This window comes from Hyla sarda, chromosome 9, assembly GCF_029499605.1.
Source record: "Hyla sarda isolate aHylSar1 chromosome 9, aHylSar1.hap1, whole genome shotgun sequence".
Classification (NCBI taxonomy): Eukaryota; Metazoa; Chordata; class Amphibia; order Anura; family Hylidae; genus Hyla; species Hyla sarda.
The window spans coordinates 17,370,639-17,390,378 of record NC_079197.1 but is presented as its reverse complement, the minus strand read 5'-3'; the positions used below and the strand labels follow the sequence as shown (position 1 = coordinate 17,390,378).

The 19,740-nt window shown below is 44.8% G+C and overlaps 1 protein-coding gene across 1 annotated transcript in view; it reads right to left on the bottom strand.

The window, feature by feature from the left end:
• CCDC22 (coiled-coil domain containing 22) overlaps nt 1-18,399 on the bottom strand; it is a gene marked incomplete in the record, with an annotated part of 18,831 nt that extends 432 nt beyond the window's left edge. Inside the window, 12 exon segments of the mRNA XM_056538958.1 lie at nt 1,154-1,255; nt 3,570-3,686; nt 7,077-7,196; nt 7,270-7,386; nt 9,958-10,023; nt 10,472-10,678; nt 11,104-11,273; nt 12,212-12,290; nt 12,821-12,927; nt 14,394-14,526; nt 16,498-16,675; nt 18,239-18,399. Of these exon segments, the coding sequence (XP_056394933.1) occupies nt 1,154-1,255; nt 3,570-3,686; nt 7,077-7,196; nt 7,270-7,386; nt 9,958-10,023; nt 10,472-10,678; nt 11,104-11,273; nt 12,212-12,290; nt 12,821-12,927; nt 14,394-14,526; nt 16,498-16,675; nt 18,239-18,297 (1,455 nt within the window).
• Nucleotides 18,400-19,740: the final 1,341 nt, after the last annotated feature.

The following is a 19,740-nucleotide window of genomic DNA, read 5'->3' as shown; positions in this document are numbered from 1 at the left end:
GAGAGAGAGGCAGAGAGAGAGAGAGAGGCAGAGAGAGAGAGAGAGGCAGAGAGAGAGAGAGAGAGGCAGAGAGAGAGAGAGAGGCAGAGAGAGAGAGAGAGGCAGAGAGAGAGAGAGAGGCAGAGAGAGAGAGAGAGGCAGAGAGAGAGAGAGAGGCAGAGAGAGAGAGAGAGGCAGAGAGAGAGAGAGAGGCAGAGAGAGAGAGAGAGGCAGAGAGAGAGAGAGAGAGGCAGAGAGAGAGAGAGAGGCAGAGAGAGAGAGAGAGGCAGAGAGAGAGAGAGAGGCAGAGAGAGAGAGAGGCAGAGAGAGAGGGAGAGAGACACACAGAGAGAGGCAGAGAGAGAGACAGAGAGAGAGACACACAGACCGAGAGAGAGACAGAGAGAGAGAGACCCACACAGACAGAGAGGGAGAGACCAAGACAGAGGGAGGAGACCAAGACAGAGAGAGAGACCGAGAGAGAGAGAGAGAGACCGAGAGAGAGAGAGAGAGAGAGAGAGAGAGAGAGAGAGAGAGAGAGAGAGAGAGAGAGAGACATTGTTCTGTGTCAGGGCCTCATGTTATGCTTTATAGCAGTGTTTCCCCAACCAGGGTGCCTCCAGCTGTTGCCAAACTACAACTCCCAGCATGCCCGGACAGCCAACGGCTGTGCGGGCATGCTGAGAGTTGTAGTTTTGCAACAGCTGGGGGCACCCTGGTTAGGAAACACTGGCTTCAATCATACATTTCAACACACAGTATTGTATATGTCTTCTCATAACACCATTAGATCTGAAGACCTTTTGGCTGTCCGGGCATGCCAGGAGTTGTATTTTTGCAACAGCTGGAGGCACCCTGGTTGGGAAACACTGCTTTTTTGGTCTTGTTACGTGATTTTACCGCAGAGTCACATTCACTAATACCGCAGACATTGGGGACCTTTATAACAACAGCTCCACAGGTAATGCTATAGATCCCTGTTCCCCAAACTAAGTCCCGCAGCTGACAGAGCATGATGGGAGTTGTAGTTTTGCATTAGCTGGAGTGCCATAGGTTGGGGAAGCACTGCTACATATGGCTTGTGGTGTTGTCCAGAATAAATGGATCTGCTGGTACAGTACAACCAATATCCATACAGGCCTCCGGGGTCTATTCCCATACACATTCTCCTCACCAGCTGTTTGTACAGTTCCTCTTTGCGTTTGGCTTCATCAGCTGCAGATCGAATCTTGTCGTATAAATCTTTGACGTCTTTCATCCAGCGTGAAGACTCGTCCTTTCAGAGAACAGAACATATAAAATATGAAACCAAACTTGGAATACATGCTGACGGACAGAAAAACCCACAGCCCCCGCCCCCACACACAAATACCTTCCTAAGTTTAGGCCTAAGATGAATGAAAACATAGAACCCAATGAAAATTTCCATATAAGATTAACCTGATAAATAAATCACTTTTATGGATAAACAAGGCCGCAATGTTTATTAAATAGTAAATACATATTTAATAATTATTTATTCAAATATTATTTAAAATATAAAATAACAGTTAAGAAGAATAAAATAATAAATTAGAAAATTACTTAAAATGATACAGAATTAAAACAAAAAAACATGTCCACTCGAGGATCGAGCAACTAACCCCTACTAGAATAAATAACGAATAAAGGGGGGAGGGGCAGCTTGTCAACCGTTGTCTGCAGCGCAGGACACGGAGAAGTAGTATATAAAGCAGGAAGATACCTCGAGAGGCGAGTAGCCAATCAGGTAAATGGAGAAAAAAACTGTCAATGCACGTGGCAAAAAAAAAAAAAAAAACGAATAAAAAAAAAAAAAAAGGTATACACACAGACCAATGAATAAAAATTGCGGTTCACCTATACACTGAACCCAGTATGGGTTTATGTTTCAATGGTCCCCCAATTTTTATTCATTGGGGTCCTTACATACTGCACAACTTAGGCTTCTTTCACACTACTGTCATGACACGGCAGTGTGACGGCCAAAGCCCTGGGGGAATAGTGGGGGAAAAAAAGACTGCTAGCACCGTATTATTCTCCCGCTACTCCCCCTGAAAAACAGCATAATGGGGTCCATCAGGACCCGCTGTTGCCCGTTGTGCCCCATTAAAATCACGGCCGTCAAACTTTAAAAGAAAAATAAATATTAAAAAAAAAAAAAAAAGAGTTTGACGTCCATTCTTAACTGGGTGCAACGGCAGTGTGAAAGAAGCCTAAATTAAAGTCACTTAAAATAAAACAACCTTTTGGCATGTCAACAGTTTTGATTGGTAGAGGTCTTAGTGCTGAGACCATCAATCAGGAGAACGGTGACTGTCCTGGCTCCCTGGATCTCTGTCTTGCTGCTCCATAAAACTTTTAATACAAAGAACTCTAAAAGCCAAGGAGTAAAGCTCGCTACCGTATGCTTATCCCTGCTTGTTCTCCTAATCAATGGGGTATCGGTAATGAGACCCGCCGACCGAACAAAACTTTTGACATGTCTCTAACACATCAAAAGTTGGACAGCATTGAAGGTCCGCAAACACATTAGACTTAGGTTGGCCAAACCTGCCGAAGAAGTGGGCATGTTGCATTTCAGTCCTTTTTTTTCTTAGGAAAGATAGGCCACCGCCAGAGGTGTCTGGAAGTAGCTTACTTCTCTCCCCATTACAAGAAAACAAAAACACATGTACACCCAGATGAATTGAGCAAGAATGTGTTTTGGGGCAATTTGTGGAGTAGCGGTGGATGAACATGTATTTGACCCACATCTATTGAAAGCATATTAGAAGCTTAATGAGGTTATGCAGTGTCTAAAAACGTATCCCCTATCTACAAGATAGGGGATCAGTGTCAGATTGCGTGGGGTCTGACCGCTGGGACCCCCTCCTCTCCTCACAAGGCATGTCGACCACAGCACAAAGCTGCAGCCTACACAACCCCTCCATGTAGCTGTATGGCAGAGCCGGAGATACAGCTTTTGGGTTGTGTCACAGAGATACATGGAGTCGGCCGCAGCTTTGTGCTGTGGTCAATACACTCCATTCATCTACAGAGCTGGGGTGCCGTGCAGGAGATCGCAGTTGGACCCCCCATAATCTGACACATCACCTATACTACAGAGCTTCCATAGACAGTGCATGGAGCATGTGCAGGCCCCACCATTCCATGCACAGGGAGAGCCAGGTCTCAGAGGTCAGCCCCCCCGAAATCAGACACTTATCCCTTATCCTGAGTACTGGAATACCCCTTTAAGCTGGTCATCAATATTAGATGAATGGGGGCCAGACTCCCAGCACCCCCACCTATCAGCTGATTGAAGAGGCCATAGCACTCCTGCCTTCTCTTCATTGTTTACTAGGCACGGCATCATACATTCAGCAGCGGCTGTACCAGGTATAACTGAATGGGACTGAGCTTCAGTATTGGGCACCTCCACTACAACGTGTGGTGCTGTGCCTGGTAAACAAAGAAGAGGCCACAGTGCTCACCTCATTGGCTGGGGTGTCTGGAGAACCAGGCAATCAATATTAAAGTCCTAAAAAAAATAAACACATTAAAGCACCCAATGTGTCCATGTCATCTACCTCTTTTTCCTGCTGGAGTCTCCTCAACTCTCTGTATTCATCCATCAGCCGAACTCGATGAGTCTCCCACTGTCCCACAAGGTTTACCATCCGCTGGGTGCTGCTATCTACCATGGTCTAAAACAGAAGAAATGGATAATAAGGGAGCATACAATGAAATACAGTAATGGCAATAAAGACTGATGTTCTCTGCTTATCACTAATATATTTGGGGCACAACATTTACAGAACAGCCATTCACCTGCCTATATGGGGAGTGCCTAGAGCAGTGGTGTCCAAACTGTGGCCCTCCAGATGTTGCATAACTACAACTCCCAGAATGCCTGGACAGCCAATGGCTGTCCAGGCATACTGGGAGTTGTAGTTTTGCAACATCTGAAAGGCAACAGTTTGGACACCACTGGCCTAGAGGAAGCCATGACCGAAAATATGTTACAACAAAAAAGGTGACTCTGAACAAATGTAAATCATCTGACTGAATGGCACCTATAGCGTGCCCAGGGGCTCAGACATCTGGGCTCCGCTATTTAGGGAATCCATAAGAGCTGTCATTTACACAAGCTCCTGATACAGGCTTCTGGGATACAATGTGCCAGTAGAAAGCTTTGGAATCTGATTTTATGTAGCAGAGACTGGTATGGCATTAAAGGGTTACTCCGATGTCTGATCTCTCCTGCAGCACCCCTTTCCTGAGCTGCACGGAGCGAAGATCTTGACATCACGGCCCCCCCCCCACTTGAGATATCACACCCCGCCCCCTCAATGCAAGCCTATGGGAGGGGGCGGGGCAGTGATGTTACAAATACCCCGGACCCTGTATCGCCGTCAGCCATGGAGCAACCCTTCGCTCCGTACAGCTCATGAACGGGGTGCTGCAGGAGAGATGGCGGGGGTCCCCAGCGGCGGGACCCCAGCAATCAGACATCTTATCCCCTATCCTTTAGATAGGGGATAAGATGTCTAGGGGCTGAGTACCCCTTTAAAGCCGAGCCTCATACCCCCTCCCATAGGCTTGCATTAAGGGGGCGGGGCAGTGATGTTACAATACCCCGACCCCTGTATCGCCCGTCATCAGCAGTACATGCATATAATGTAAATGTAGTAGCGTCTAAAAATCAGTCCTCATAGATAAAGCAATAGTGCCTGGATGAGCTAGTACTGCCTTTGTATCAGCACACATGGGTGAAGTAGTAATGCCTGGACATAAGTTTACAGTGCCTCAATATCAGTACACATGGGTCAAGCAGTGGTGCATGGATATACATTCACATAAATAAGGTAGTAGTGCCTGGAAATCAGTACAGGGGCATGGTAGTAGTGCCACAGTAGGAGTACAATTGAGTGAAGTAGCAGAGCCTGGAAAATAGTACATAAAATAGTAGTGTATGGGTATCAGTGCATGTGGATGAAGCACTTATGCCTGGGTATTAGTGCACATGGGTGAAGTCGTAGTGCCTGGGATGAGTACACATGGGTGAAGTAGTAGTGCCTGGGTATTAGTGCACACGGGTGAAGTAGTAGTGTTAAGGCATCAGTGCAAAAGAATGAAGTAGTGGTGCCGGAGTATTGGTACACATGGGTGATGTAGTCATGTCTTGCTAAGTACACATGGGTGAAATAGTAGTGCCTGGGTTTAAGTACACAAGTGTGAAATAGTATTACCTGGGTATCAGTGCACAAGGGTGAAGTAGTAATGTCTGGCCATGTGTATACAAATGTGAAGATGTAGTGCCTGGGCATCAGTGCACGTGGGTGGAGAAGTAGTGCCTGGGTATTGGTGCACATGGATAAAGCAGTAGTACCTGGATATTAGTGCACATGGGTGAAGTAGTAGGTCGTCTGGATCGAAGTACACATAGGTGATGCAGAAGTGCTTAGGCAACAGTACACATGAGTGAAGTAGTAATGCCTGGGCATTAGTGCACATGGATAAAGTAGTGGTGGCTGGGTATGAGTACACAGGGGTGAAGTAGTGGTGCCTGGGTATGAGTACACAGGGGTGAAGTAGTGTTGCCTGGGTATGAGTACACAGGGGTGAAGTAGTGTTGCCTGGGTATGAGTACACAGGGGTGAAGTAGTGTTGCCTGGGTATGAGTACACAGGGGTGAAGTAGGGTTGCCTGGGTATGAGTACACAGGGGTGAAGTAGTGGTGCCTGGGTATGAGTACACAGGGGTGAAGTAGTGGTGCCTGGGTATGAGTACACAGGGGTGAAGTAGTAGTAGTGCCTGGGCATTAGTGCACATGGATAAAGTAGTGGTGCCTGGGTATGAGTACACAGGGGTGAAGTAGTGGTGCCTTGGTATGAGTACACAGGGGTGAAGTAGTGTTGCCTGGGTATGAGTACACAGGGGTGAAGTAGTGTTGCCTGGGTATGAGTACACAGGGGTGAAGTAGTGGTGCCTGGGTATGAGTACACAGGGGTGAAGTAGTGGTGCCTGGGTATGAGTACACAGGGGGTGAAGTAGTAGTGCCTGGGCATTAGTGCACATGGATAAAGTAGTGGTGCCTGGGTATGAGTACACAGGGGTGAAGTAGTGGTGCCTTGGTATGAGTACACAGGGGTGAAGTAGTGTTGCCTGGGTATGAGTTCACAGGGGTGAAGTAGTGGTGTCTGGGTATGAGTACACAGGGGTGAAGTAGTAGTACCTGGGTATGAGTACACAGGGGTGAAGTAGTGGTGCCTGGGTATGAGTACACAGGGGTGAAGTAGTGGTGCCTGGGTATGAGTACACAGGGGTGAAGTAGTAGTGCCTTGGTATGAGTACACAGGGGTGAAGTAGTAGTGCCTTGGTATGAGTGCACAGGGGTGAAGTAGTGGTGCCTGGGTATGAGTACACAGGGGTGAAGTAGTAGTGCCTGGGTATGAGTACACAGGGGTGAAGTAGTAGTACCTGGGTATGAGTACACAGGGGTGAAGTAGTGGTGCCTGGGTATGAGTACACAGGGGTGAAGTAGTGGTGCCTGGGTATGAGTACACAGGGGTGAAGTAGTAGTGCCTGGGTATGAGTACACAGGGGTGAAGTAGTAGTGCCTGGGTATGAGTACACAGGGGTGAAGTAGTAGTGCCTTGGTATGAGTACACAGGGGTGAAGTAGTGGTGCCTGGGTATGAGTACACAGGGGTGAAGTAGTGGTGCCTGGGTATGAGTACACAGGGGTGAAGTAGTGGTGCCAGGCTATGAGTACACAGGGGTGAAGTAGTGGTGCCAGGCTATGAGTACACAGGGGTGAAGTAGTAGTGTCAAGGCATCAGTGCACAAGAATGAAGTAGTGATGCTTGAGTATTAGTGCACATGGGTGATGTAGTAGTGCCTGGGAAACAGTCCACATACAGTACATACTGATGAAATAGAGTCTGAATGAAGTAGGTAGTGCCTTAATATTAATATACATAGATGGACAAATATTTCTCTCTTCAGGGACAGTCCTCACAAGATATGAATATAAACGGCGAAGGATTATGTAATAGGTCTTGTCCACTATTGGACTATGTTCACATAGATTACCTGCAACTTGACAAGATTATTTTCTGCGTCCGGCAGTAACTCCACGGCTCTCTTCTTCACTTTCACCAGGTTCTCTTTTTCGTCACACTGCTGCTGGAGTTTACCGGCCTCTTCCCCCACCTGCAATAAACCTTGTTATTTCTTTTGCTTTTATTTTACACGGCGTCGCGTCCCTCCTCTATGTAGTTCGTACCTGAGAGATCGTGAGATGAAGAAGCTTGGTGCTCTCCGCTAGGGCTTGGATATCCCGCTCCATGTCCTCTATTTGCTGCTGCAGGGAGGACAGCTCCTCCTGTTCTGCTTGTGCATCCTAGGATCGAATTGGGAGAAAATAAACATTTAAGGACACCAGCAAATAGTGCAGAGAGTAGAAATACAGCTGAAGCCACTTCTATAGGTCTCCTCATAATGACTGAAGTCTTCCGTCCGACTACATGTTGTAAATAGCAGCCTGCACTGTGGTTGGAGAGCGATACTTGGAATAAGGAATAACCAGAAACTTCTGCAACTTATTATTGGACGACCGTATTTTTCGTCATATAAGACGCACCTAATTTTATAGGATAAAAATCTATAAAATAAAAATTCTGAACCAAATACAAATGTAAAGTATAGGACAGTGATCTTCAACCTGTGGACCTTCAGATGTTGCAAAACTACAACTCCCAGCATGCCCGGACAGCCAACGGCTGTCCGGGCATGCTGGGAGTTGTAGTTTTGCAACATTTGGAGGTCCGCAGGTTGAAGACCACTGGTATAGGAGGTAGTACTCACGTGTCCCCGCCGCTCCAGACCAGTCACCGCTCGTCACCGCTGCCCTGGATGTCGCCCTCCGTCCCAGTCGCTCCGGAACGTGTCTGCAGCCCGGTATCCTCGCTCTCCGTCTCCGCACGCTGCTCCTATTGGATGACGGGACGGCGTGCGCGACGACGTGACAATGACGAAGGAGAGCGCCGGCCATGCAGGGGATCCCGGCACGGAGCAGAAACAGAGGAGGCAGGTAAGGTCCCTCCCGGTGTCATGTTAGCTGTTCGGGACGCCGCGATTTCCCCGCGGCGGTCCCGAACAGCCGGGTTAGTGTTATTTTCGCTTCAGAAGCGGCGGTCAGCTATGATCGCCACGTCTGAAGGGTTAATACAGGGCATCACCGCAATCGGTGTTGTCCTGTATTAGCCGCGGGTCCCGGCCGTTGATGGCAGCAGGAACCGCCACGATAGGTGTGTATTCGCCTTATAAGACGCACCAACTGCCCCCCGTTTTGGGGAAGAAAAAGTGCGTCTTATAGGGCAAAAAATATGGTACTTTTGCTATAGTAATATAGTAACATTCTCCTTCCTCTAGAATGCCTTCTGGGCCTTAAAGGGGTACTCTGCTGCCCCAGCGTTCGGAACATTTGGTTTCGAACGCTTGGTGCGGACAGCAGGGTCGGGACGTCATGGCCACGCCCCTCGTGATGTCACATCATGCCCCCTTAATACAAGTCTATGGGAAGGGGCGTTCCCCAGCAGGCAGGACATCATCTCCAGCCATACAGGGGAGAACTTCCTCCCTCACTCTGCTACACACAGCCCAGAGCAGTACAGTGTGTGAGATGAGCTATGACTGGCTAAGGCTGTACACACACCACTCAGCATTTCCTGATTGTGGACTTCTGCCAGGCCAGCAGGAGTCCAAAGTCTGTGCAAGAGATAGGGGGAAATGTGCTCTGGACAAGTAGGGAGACACCTAGTGGCAGTTTTTTTTTTAAACACAAATACAACATAGAAAAGTTCTTTTTTTAATTTAAACTAAGTACATTAGAAAGATTTTTTATTTACCATAAGGAGTGCAATAGCAAAAATTAGTTTTAATGATAGTGCCCATTTAATTGTAAATCTTTAAATGATCCGGAGTCACCCAACACGTCCACTACACAACGTACAGCCCTGTCTGCTTCCAGCTCCAATTATTGAGCATTGCGGATGCAGAGGATCTGGCAAACAGCTAACGGCAGGGTGGCTATATAGAATTTCACTGATCAGATATAGAAGTCTCTGCAAACTCCTTTAGGGTCTATTCACATCAGGGGTCAAGTCCTGGGGGGAAAAAAAGTGTAGGAACTCACCCATGATTTTCACTCAAGGGCTGGTCCTGCTAATGGGAACGATGTTCCTGCTGTGAAAAAAGTCCAGGAACTCCGTTCCCACGCTTTCCTGCAGGACTTGAGCCCTGATTCACATGTACAATATCCGGCACATTTTTACTGTTCAGGATTTGAAGCTGTGTTTGGTTATTTAGTTTACATTGAACTCTGTAGCATAAAATCAAACTTAAAGGGGTACTCCAGCGCCAAGACATCTTATATCCCCTATCCAAAGGATAGAGGATAAGATGCCTGATCGTTGGGGTCCCGCCGCATGGGACCCCAGTGATCTTGCATGCAGCACCAGTTATAATCAGTCCTCGGAGCATGTTTGCTCCGGGTCTGATTACTGGCGATCACGGGGGCCGGAGCATTGTGATGTCACGGCCCCGCCCCCCGTGTGACGTCACGCTCTGCCCCCTCAATGCAAGCCTATGGGTGGGGGACTTATTACAACGGGGTGCTGCATGCAGGATCTCGGGGGTCCCCAGCGGTGTGACCCCCGCAATCAGGCATCTTATCCCCTATTCTTTGGATAGGGGATAAGATGTCTTAGCGCCGGAGTACCCCTTTAAAATCCTTGGCATCAAAAATGCGCCGGATACTGTAAGTGTGAATACACTGTTAAGCCACAGTACCAGGAACGGTCACATGTAAAGACGAGTGCTTGTGCTGGTGTTAACAATAAAGGGCCTCAGGATTTACACACCACCAGTGATACTATGGTTGGTAAGTCTATCTTACTTTATGGCTCCATACCTGTGTGTCCTTTTTAGGAAGACTTTCAGCCGCTCTTTGCATCTGTTCTGTTAATACTTGAGGGTCCTGTAAGAAGATCAAACCGCGACATGGTCATTTATTAAATGCTTTTTTTTTTCTTTGTATTCAAAAATTTTTAATATATATCTATATAAAATTCACCATTAGTTCTTTAATTTTGTAGATACCTGTTATTGAGCACAAGGAAGGGGTTGGGGGGGGGGGTATTGTTTAATTGTATAAGTTCTGATGACTTCTATGTCCAGTGAGGATTGCAATTTACATTTTACTATTTTACTTTTTCTTTGATAACTCTTGCTGCAAATATTATGTTCCACACTGTTTCTTTTACTCAAGATGTTAGGGGGGTGTCCGAACGATGTCTATTGCTATTGTTACCTGACATTTTTTCAGACAAAACAGATTCATGCAAAGAAAAAAAAAAAAATATATATATAATAATAATAATAATAATAATAATAATAATAATAATAATAATAATAATAATAGTTACCTGTTGGTGTGTGAATTTTTGAGCATGGGTGAATCTGGAGCCTTTGTTCTGATCCGTGCCCCCCTCCACGGTGAAGGCTTTCAGCATGTCCATGAGGTCTTGTGTGGATGAACTGGGAACATTATTCTCTCCAAGCTGCTGGCTGCACTGGCGGAACTGGTCCTGTATCCGTTTATGCAAACGCTGGCGTTTCCTGCTGCGGTACTCCTGTCAGGGCAAAGCAATGTGTACAGTACAGAGTCCGCAGTGTTGGAAAAGACACTCTGGTTGGCGTAGGTGCAAATTGTGGAGAAAAAAAGTAGAATGACGACTAGAGATGAGCGAACTTTAAGTAAATTTGATTCGTCACGAACGTCTCCGCTCGGCAGTTGATGACTTTTCCTGCATAAATTAGTTCAGCTTTCCGGTGCTCCGTTGGGCTGGAAAAGGTGGATACAGTCCTAGGAGACTCTTTCCTAGGACTGTATCCACCTTTTCCAGCCCACCGGAGCACCTGAAGGCTGAACTAATTTACGCAGGAAAAGTCATCAACTGCCGAGCCGAGAAGTTCGTGACGAATCGAATTTACTGTAAGTTCGCTCATGACGACACGTGCAAGGTTATACTGTAAAGATGTCCTTTTACATACTCACCTCAGGAGACAATCGAGAGGCAAGACCTTGGCTTTTCCACTCAGCTTCCCATTCCTGCACGGCACTGAGGTCAGATGCGTTCCTCTCAAGTAGCGAGGCTGCTAAAGAGTAGGCGTGAGGCAGCTGTGTGCTAACAAAAGGCAGGTATCTCTCCCAGTACTCCTTCCGTTCTGCAAACACAAGCACAGGAAGACGTCTCGTGAGTTTTAGGCTATGTTCCCACTACGATATGTCCGCATCTCACATTCCGGAAACTGAGGTCGCTGGCACAATATGCCAACACTAGGACCGCACAGGAATGCCGCGGCTCAGATAGGCTATGCAATCCGTGCAGAGTCCGCAGAACGGGTTCATTCTTTCTGCGGACACGGAAATCTAAATATTTCCGGCACGGAAATTCCGCCATGTGCACAGCAGAATACAATTGAACAGGATTGCAGCGGAATTTCCACTTGAAATTCTGCATGCAAATTCAGAGATGTGAAATTGATAAGGATGACCCTTATGATTTTGATTACATTAAAAATAGATCTATATGCTAATATGCTGCAGAAAAGCATTATTTTCCTTATGAGACATATCAGCTTGCTATTTGCATGTAACTAAGATGAGGACCTTGGGACGAGGCCAAAAGAAGCAAGATAAAGAAGTTTGGAAGCAAGAGACAAAAACATTTGAAGAAATATAGACTGTGCAGAAGGACAGATAAATCCGGAATTTTCTGGTAGAATAGGGGGATGGCAACATAAGTGAACTATGGCCAAGAAAGAAATGAATGCTTAATATGCTAATATATACAGACGCAATACTCAAATAACCAATCAAAATACAACATTGTGATTTTGACGTAATAATTAACCTCCCCTTTTTGTCAAGTGTAAAAACCAACCTAAGTCCGTATTTCAAAGAGAACTCCTTGGGACAACTGTAGCTAGTATGCTGAGAAGGAGAAATATACCAACATTTTGTCTGGTGTTTATTTCTTGTGTCGACACTCAGTCGCAGTCAGTCATGCACATTTTACGGCCTAACCAGCAGCCAACCTTGACAAACATAGCCTAAAAGTTTTGCTGTAACCAATGACAGATGCATTATCTGTTAATCTTACCAGGGGCTATGGATTTGGATGAAGTATCTCCAGCAAGAGACAGGGACTGTGCGTGAAAACGGTGCAACCGGCATAAACTCTGAAAGGAAAGAAGAAAAGAGAAAAGTAAATAATCTTACACTAATGTATATCTCACAGTTTCCCAACCAGAGTGCCTCCAGCTGTTGCAAAACTAAAACTCCCAGCATGCCTGAAGGAGCCATAGCGCTGTGGCCCCATTAGTCTACTATCCCCCACGTTGGTGCCCCAGTAATGTGCACTGCCTGGCTGGGGTGCCACTGTGCAGAGAATGACTGTGAATGGGGTTGCAGTGCTCTATGAGTGCAGTGACCCCTTCCTTCTAATGATCAGTTTGGGTCCCAGAGGTCAGACCACCATGATTTTAGCCATATACCACCACTTTATTAAATGGGAACACCCCTTTTATTTATCAACTTCATAATGTAAGGTATGAGCCAGAGCAAAGGTCTGTCCATGTTCATACATTACAAGATTGCCCATTTATTATACCATTTATTTATTTACCACACCATTTATTATAACATTTCGCTGTCTGTGGAGCCGATTGGTGAGTGTCAGAGAGACTGGAGACTATGTGAAGGAACCCACCTGAGAACGTTTTGCTGCTGCTGTTCGGCAAGATGGTGGCAGCCAGGGAAGACCGAGCTGTTGCTTTATCTTTGTCGCAATCTCCCTTTGTAGCACCGCAGATTTACCTAAGGGAATGAAAACACAAGTGACTATTACTTTATTACTTTAAAGAGGCACTGTCATTATAAAAAACTTTTTATATTTTGTAGTACTACTCAAATGTACAATTTATTTAAAAACAAAAAATTAAAATAACCGCCACTAGGGGTCATCTATCTTTATGCAGACAGACTACTCTGTATTTTGCAGCATACTGGATACCGGCTGTAAAGTGTGTTGGTATCCAGTATAGGAGATCAGCATTGCACCACTACAGCCTTCAGCTGTTCCTAAACTGCAACTCCCATGATGGGAGTTGTAGTTTTACAACAGCTGGGCATAAAATCTTTGTAAAACTCTGTTTTAGAAATGTGTATTTTCCAGCTGTGCGCCTCCAGCTCTTGTGTTGGCATGCTGGGAGTTGTAGATTTGCAACAGCTAAAGGCAATACTGCTCTAATACAGTGCTCTACAAACACTGCAGCTCCAGCTGTTGCAAAACTACGACTCCCAGCATGCTTGAACAGCCAAAGGTTTTTTCTGACTCCTGAATGACAAAGAAGCTGATCAGGCATTCAGGAGTCTGTGAAAGCTATCTTGATTAGCATCCAGCTTTACTAGGAACAGATAGAAAATGTATGAATAAAAACTACTGTGCAGTGATTTGCAGACTTCCCAGAGAGGGAAGGGTTACAGAGTGCAGTGATTTGCAGACTGCCAGGCTGCTCCCAGACTCAGAGCAGATGAGTCATCCACAGTGAGGGAGAGAGATGGACACGCCCCCCCCCCTCCACAAGGCAAGAAGACAAAGCAAGTGAGCAAGATATAAATGCTATTTGTTAGGGATATATAGGTCCTAGACACAAAAATGATATGTACATGATCAGGATTAACACTTTTTTTTTGTTTTTTTGGCACTATGACAGGTACGCTTTAAGGGTTTACATTTACGCTTCTGAGAGTTAACTGAATTAGTCGGCGCAAGTACCGCGCAGACATTACCGTCCCCACAGACAGAAATTCAAGGAAAACCCATTCACCTGCATGTTAACCTTCATGCAGCAGTCTCCCATCATGGAACAGACACTGTCCATGATAGGAGCAGTAGTTTGAAGGACAGCTTCTGACGGGGAAGCGGGTGGCATTGCACTACGCTCCCCGGCCGCCCTTCTTTAAAAATTCTGCTGCAGCAGTCTCATTGTTTTTGATGAGATTCTTCTGCACCGTGCACATGGCGGAATTTCCGCAGCAGAAACATCTTCCATGGAAATTCCGATTCCGACCCCGGCTGAGAGAACTGACAAATGCGGAATCGACTCAGAAATACAATGCTGTCTATGGAGACAGCGCATTTTCAAGCAGTCATAGCGCCGGCATGTTCTGCCAGCACCTACTGTATGCAGAACATCAGCCAGGAAGTTTTCCAGGGGCCGACATTCCGCTGTGTGAACATAGCCTTAGGAAGCGGAATCAGATCAGATTTCCTCCAGTACCTGCTGGTTGATCGGCATCTTCTTGGGAGTGTCTTGGAAGTTTCTCAGCAAGGAAAATCAATAGTGCTCGAATATCCGGCTCACTGCTGTATAGGAATGTCTGGTAACCAACCTCCCCGGTATATCCCAGGTCCTAATAAATAGAAAAATATTATAATTAATACTACATATAAATTAACACAAAATCTAAATCCATATGGTAAATAGTGCTATAAAGCTGCCCCATGTACTGCTGGATATGCATCAGCATCATGATCGTCAAGGTGATTATTTAGCTATAGGGGCAGGTAGATATTTACTAAGACTGGAATGGACTGCAGCAAGTTTATTAAAAAGTGCACATCAATTATATGGGGGTTTCTAGGAATAAAAGAACATTGCATATTTTCTTCCAAAAACACCACCACCCCTATCCTCAGGTTGTATGTGGCATTACATATTGGCCCTATTCACTTCAATAGAACTGGGCTGCAATACCACACACAACCAGAGGGGAGGTGTGGTGCAATTTTTGGAAGAAACCGACACTAATTATAATTATGGATAACCTCTTTAAATACATTTGGTGGATTTGTGACTGCCTGAAAGCCAGAAAACAAGCCCTATGTCAGCTATGGGCGGGTGTAAGGTTTGTGACAAGAAATGCACCATTTTCTGACTTTTGATTTAAAGGGGCATTCCAGGAAAAACACACACACACACACACATATATATTTTATCAGAGCTGTCTATAATATATATTATATAAATAAAGGGGGTGAGTATTTACCTCAGGGCGAGGCCACCACTCCTGGTGTAATGGAGCTTTAGAAGGCCATTAAGCACTCCGCGGGCATTCTGGGTAGGGGAATATGCAAAGCAGCTCATTACATCACCTTTTCAGGTAATGTTCCCTGGTGTCAGCTTAGCTCCTGTTAAGGAATATAAAAAGCTGATCGGGATTTTATGCCAAGCCAGACTACTCCCCAAAAGGGAAGTTTCTACCCATCTGCAGACAGCTGTTTCGTGGTTTTTGCCACTCGTCAGTACAGAGCAGGATGATCTGGCTTGGCTGGGGTAAGAGGCCTGAGAGCAGCTAAAGGGGGTGAGTATTTACCTCAGGGCGAGGCCACCACTCCTGCTCCTGGTGTGACGGAGCTTCAGAAGGCCATTAAGCACTCCACGGGCATTCTGGGTAGGGGATACCAGGGAACATTACCTGAAAAGGTGATTTAATGAGCTGCTTTGCATATTCGTGTGTGTGTGTGTGTGTGTGTGTGTTTTTTATACTCCAGAAAGTTAAAACAGATTTGGGAATTACTTCTATTAAAAAAAAAAATAATCAGTCCTTCTAGTACTTATCAGCTGCTGAAGAGTGAGTTGTTCTTTTCTGTCTGGCAACAGTGCTCTCTGCTGACATCTCTGCATGTCTCGGGAACTGCACAGAGTAGAAGAGGTTTGCTATGGGGATTTGCTTCTAAACTGGGCGGTTCCCAAGACAGGTGTCATCAGAGAGCACTTAGACAGAAAAGAACAACTCAACTGCAGCAGCTCATATGTACTGAAAGGATTAAGATTTTTTTTTTATAGAAGTCATTTATAAATCTGCTTAACTTTCTGGAGCCAGTTGATTATATATATATATATATATATATATATATATATATATATATATATATATATATAAAAAAAATTTCTGACAACCCCCACATTTTCACCTCTTGGTGAGTGCACCATGAAATTTGTGTCAAGTTTTGCACAGTTTGTGCTAAAACTGGTGCAAATATGTTGCTAAATGTCGGTCAGTCTCCACCATAATATACATATTTCGTATATTACAAGTTTGCGATTTAATTCCATATAGCTGGCACTAGAGGGCATGCCATACCATAGGTGAGCTGGTTTTATATAGGTTTTAATGTGCAAGCGTTTCCCCACCCAGTGTGCCTCCAGCTGTTGCAAAACTACAACCCCCAGCATGCCCGGACAGCCAAAGGCTGTCCGGGCATGCTGGGGGTTGTAGTTTTGCAACAGCTGGAGGCACACTGGGTGTGTAACACAGTTATAGACTGTAGTTATAGACAGCTCTGATAATAATCTTAGGTTTTATTTCACCCAAGCTCACCTGACAGGCCTGCGCCAGGCTGGTGCCTATACGGAAGCGGGCTGACATCCCTGGGGGCAGGACGTGGCTGAGGGTGGAGCCCACGGATGGGTTGATCACGCGCAGACATCGCACCACGGCTTCTACGATGATATCGGTGTTGAAGTGACGCACACTCTGCACTTCTTCCGGGATTTCTCTGTAGGAAAAGGGGGTAACATTAAACACAAAAATAAAAAATATAAAAATTGACTTCGCCCAGAGAGAGATAGGACAGGAGACAGATTAAAAAGTGAAGCAGTTGCCATAGCAACAACCAATGAAGTTGTCGCTTTCATTTTACAGAGGGGCATTGAAATAGTAAAAGCCTTGAATATTACTGGTTGCTATGGGCAACTATTTTTATCATAGCAACAGTCCCAATCCCCCATTTATTCAGTGCATACAGGTAACTAAAGGGGTTGTCTCAGAAAAATGAACCCTTTTTTGGGACATATGTACGTCATAGGGGGGGAACCCAGATTAAAAACTACAGCAGAGCAATGCTGACACATTACATGGCCTATCTTCCATTCATTATGAGACACGCTCAACATGGGAAACTGAGCATAGCCGCGGCTCCCCCTAGTGGTAATGGTGGATCACCATACATCCGAAGCCGCACCCTTGTTCATATGGCATAGCTCATAGCAACCAATAATTAATTGTTGTTACAGCATCATGTAATAGGTTGCTATGGATACTCAATAGGGGAGATTTATCAAAACCTTTGCAGAGGAAAAGTTGACCAGTTGCCCATAGCAACCAATCAGAGCAGTTCTTTCATTTTTAAAAAGGCCTCTAAAAAAAAAAAGAAATGAAAGCAGCGATCTGATTGGTTGCTATGGGCAACTCAGCAACTTTTCCTCTGGACAAGTTACGATAAATCTCCTCAAATGAGTCTATATATATATATATATATATATATATATATATATATATATATATATATATATATATATGTATATATATGTATGTGTGTATGTCAGTATGTGTGTGTGTGTATAATATATAGATATATAGTGGGTGTTAGTTGGTATGTGTGTATGTCAGTGCGTATATATACATGTGTATGTAAGTATGAGTGTATGTATGTAGGCATGTGTATGTATATATGTGCGTATGTAGGCATGTAGGTATATAAATGTATGTAGCTATAAATGTATGTATGTAGGCATGTATATATAAATATATATACACACACATACACACACACGTAGATATATATATGTACATGGGCATGTATATATGTATGTGGGCATATATATATATATATATATATAGTGGGTGTTAGTTGGTATGTGTGTATGTCAGGGTGTATGTAAGTATGAGTGTATGTAGGCATGTATATATATATATATATATATATATATATATATATATATATATGTGTGTGTGTGTGTGTGTGTGTGTGTGTGTGTGTGTGTGTGTGTGTGTAGATATATATATGTATTCATGTAGGTAGGTATATATGTACCATATGTAGGTATGTATGTATGTAGGCGTGTGTATATATATGTATGCATGTAGGTAGGTATATATATGTACCATATGTAGGTATGTATATATGTATGTAGGTATGCATCTTTCAGCTTCACTTCCAAATGGCTGGAGATATTTTGATGAAACTTGGTACAAATGTTACCTATATGTCAACCTAAAATATAAGAGATACACACAGTCCAATAACATCACCCCACATGCACCCAGCTGAAGCACGGACCTTTTTGGACATTCACAGCATAAAATATAGAAAACGCCAGCCAGAGGCTGTCCTGGCATGCTGGGAGTTGAAGTTATGCAACATCTTGAGGGCCACAGTTTAAGACCACTGGTTTAGGGTGAGAGCACATATGAAAGTCACATGACACACTGAGTGATGAAGGCACAGACGGTCATTGGGTAGAATAACAGGAGCACACAGGAGTCATGTGACCATCTATGATGAAAGAGCTGGTCCCTGATGGGGTACGTCGAAGGGTCATCAATACATGTGGCAATCTAAAATTAACGGCGCAAAAAAAGTCACATGACCATTTCTGACGTAGGAGTCGGCAACATGATGGTGTACGTTGAAAGGACGTCAATACATACAAAAAGCCACGTGACAACCCACGATGAAGGAGCAGAAAGTCACATGACACTCTGCATGATGAAGGCACAGGTCATGTGACAGAATAACACAGTACATAAGAAAATCACATGACCATCTCTGATGAAGGAGCCGGCCATGCGACACTGTACGCTTTAAGGGTCATTAGTACATAGGAAAGTCACGTGACAATCCATGATAAAGATGCAACAAGTCACATGACCATCTATAATAAAGGAGCTGGTCACATGACTGTGTAAGTTCAAGGGTTGTGGGTACATATGAAAGCAACTCGATAACCCGCTTTGAAATACAGAATAATGAAGTACATAGGAAAATCACGTGATGAAGGAGCTGGTCACATGGGGTCAACAGTACAAAGAAAAGTCATGTGACAATAAGCGATGAAGGTGCAGAATGTCACATCTATGATGAAGCTGGTCACATGGGGTCATCAGTACAAAGAAAAGTCATGTGACAATAAGCGATGAAGGCGCAGAATGTCACATCTATGATGAAACTGGTCACATGACAGTTAAAGGTTCGTCAGTACATATAAAAGTAACGTGCCAACCCGCGTAGGCGCAGAAAGCCACACAACCATCTATGATGAAGGTGCAGGTCACGTGACTGTAAATGTTTAAAGGGGTTCTCCACCATAAGGTGATTTTTGTATGTACCTGGCAGACAGTAATGGACATGCTTAGGAAGGATCTGCGCTTGTCTTACGGCTAAATGGCTATGTTGTGAGATTACCAGAACACTGTGGCTAGCTTTTTGTAAACTGGTATTTCCTGTTTGAGTTTTCTTTTGCCTACAAATCCCACAATTCCATTTTCCTCCTTCCCACACATCAGCCAACCCCACCCATTGAAACATAAATGAGCTGCATCAATTCAAAAGACCTGTAGTTTTCAATTATGGTGCCTACAGCTGTTGCAGATTGATCTCTCTCCCACCAAGCTGTCGCTCCAACCATTGAAGCAGACAGGCTCCCTGTCATCAGCTGACTAGTGATGTCAGGTCTCGGCCGCATTGCAACCTGGGAAAAATCTGAGACAACAGTCATTTTGTATGCTGGTAAAAAATAAATAATTGGTTGAAAATCACATAAGAATTGTGAGAAAACCGTC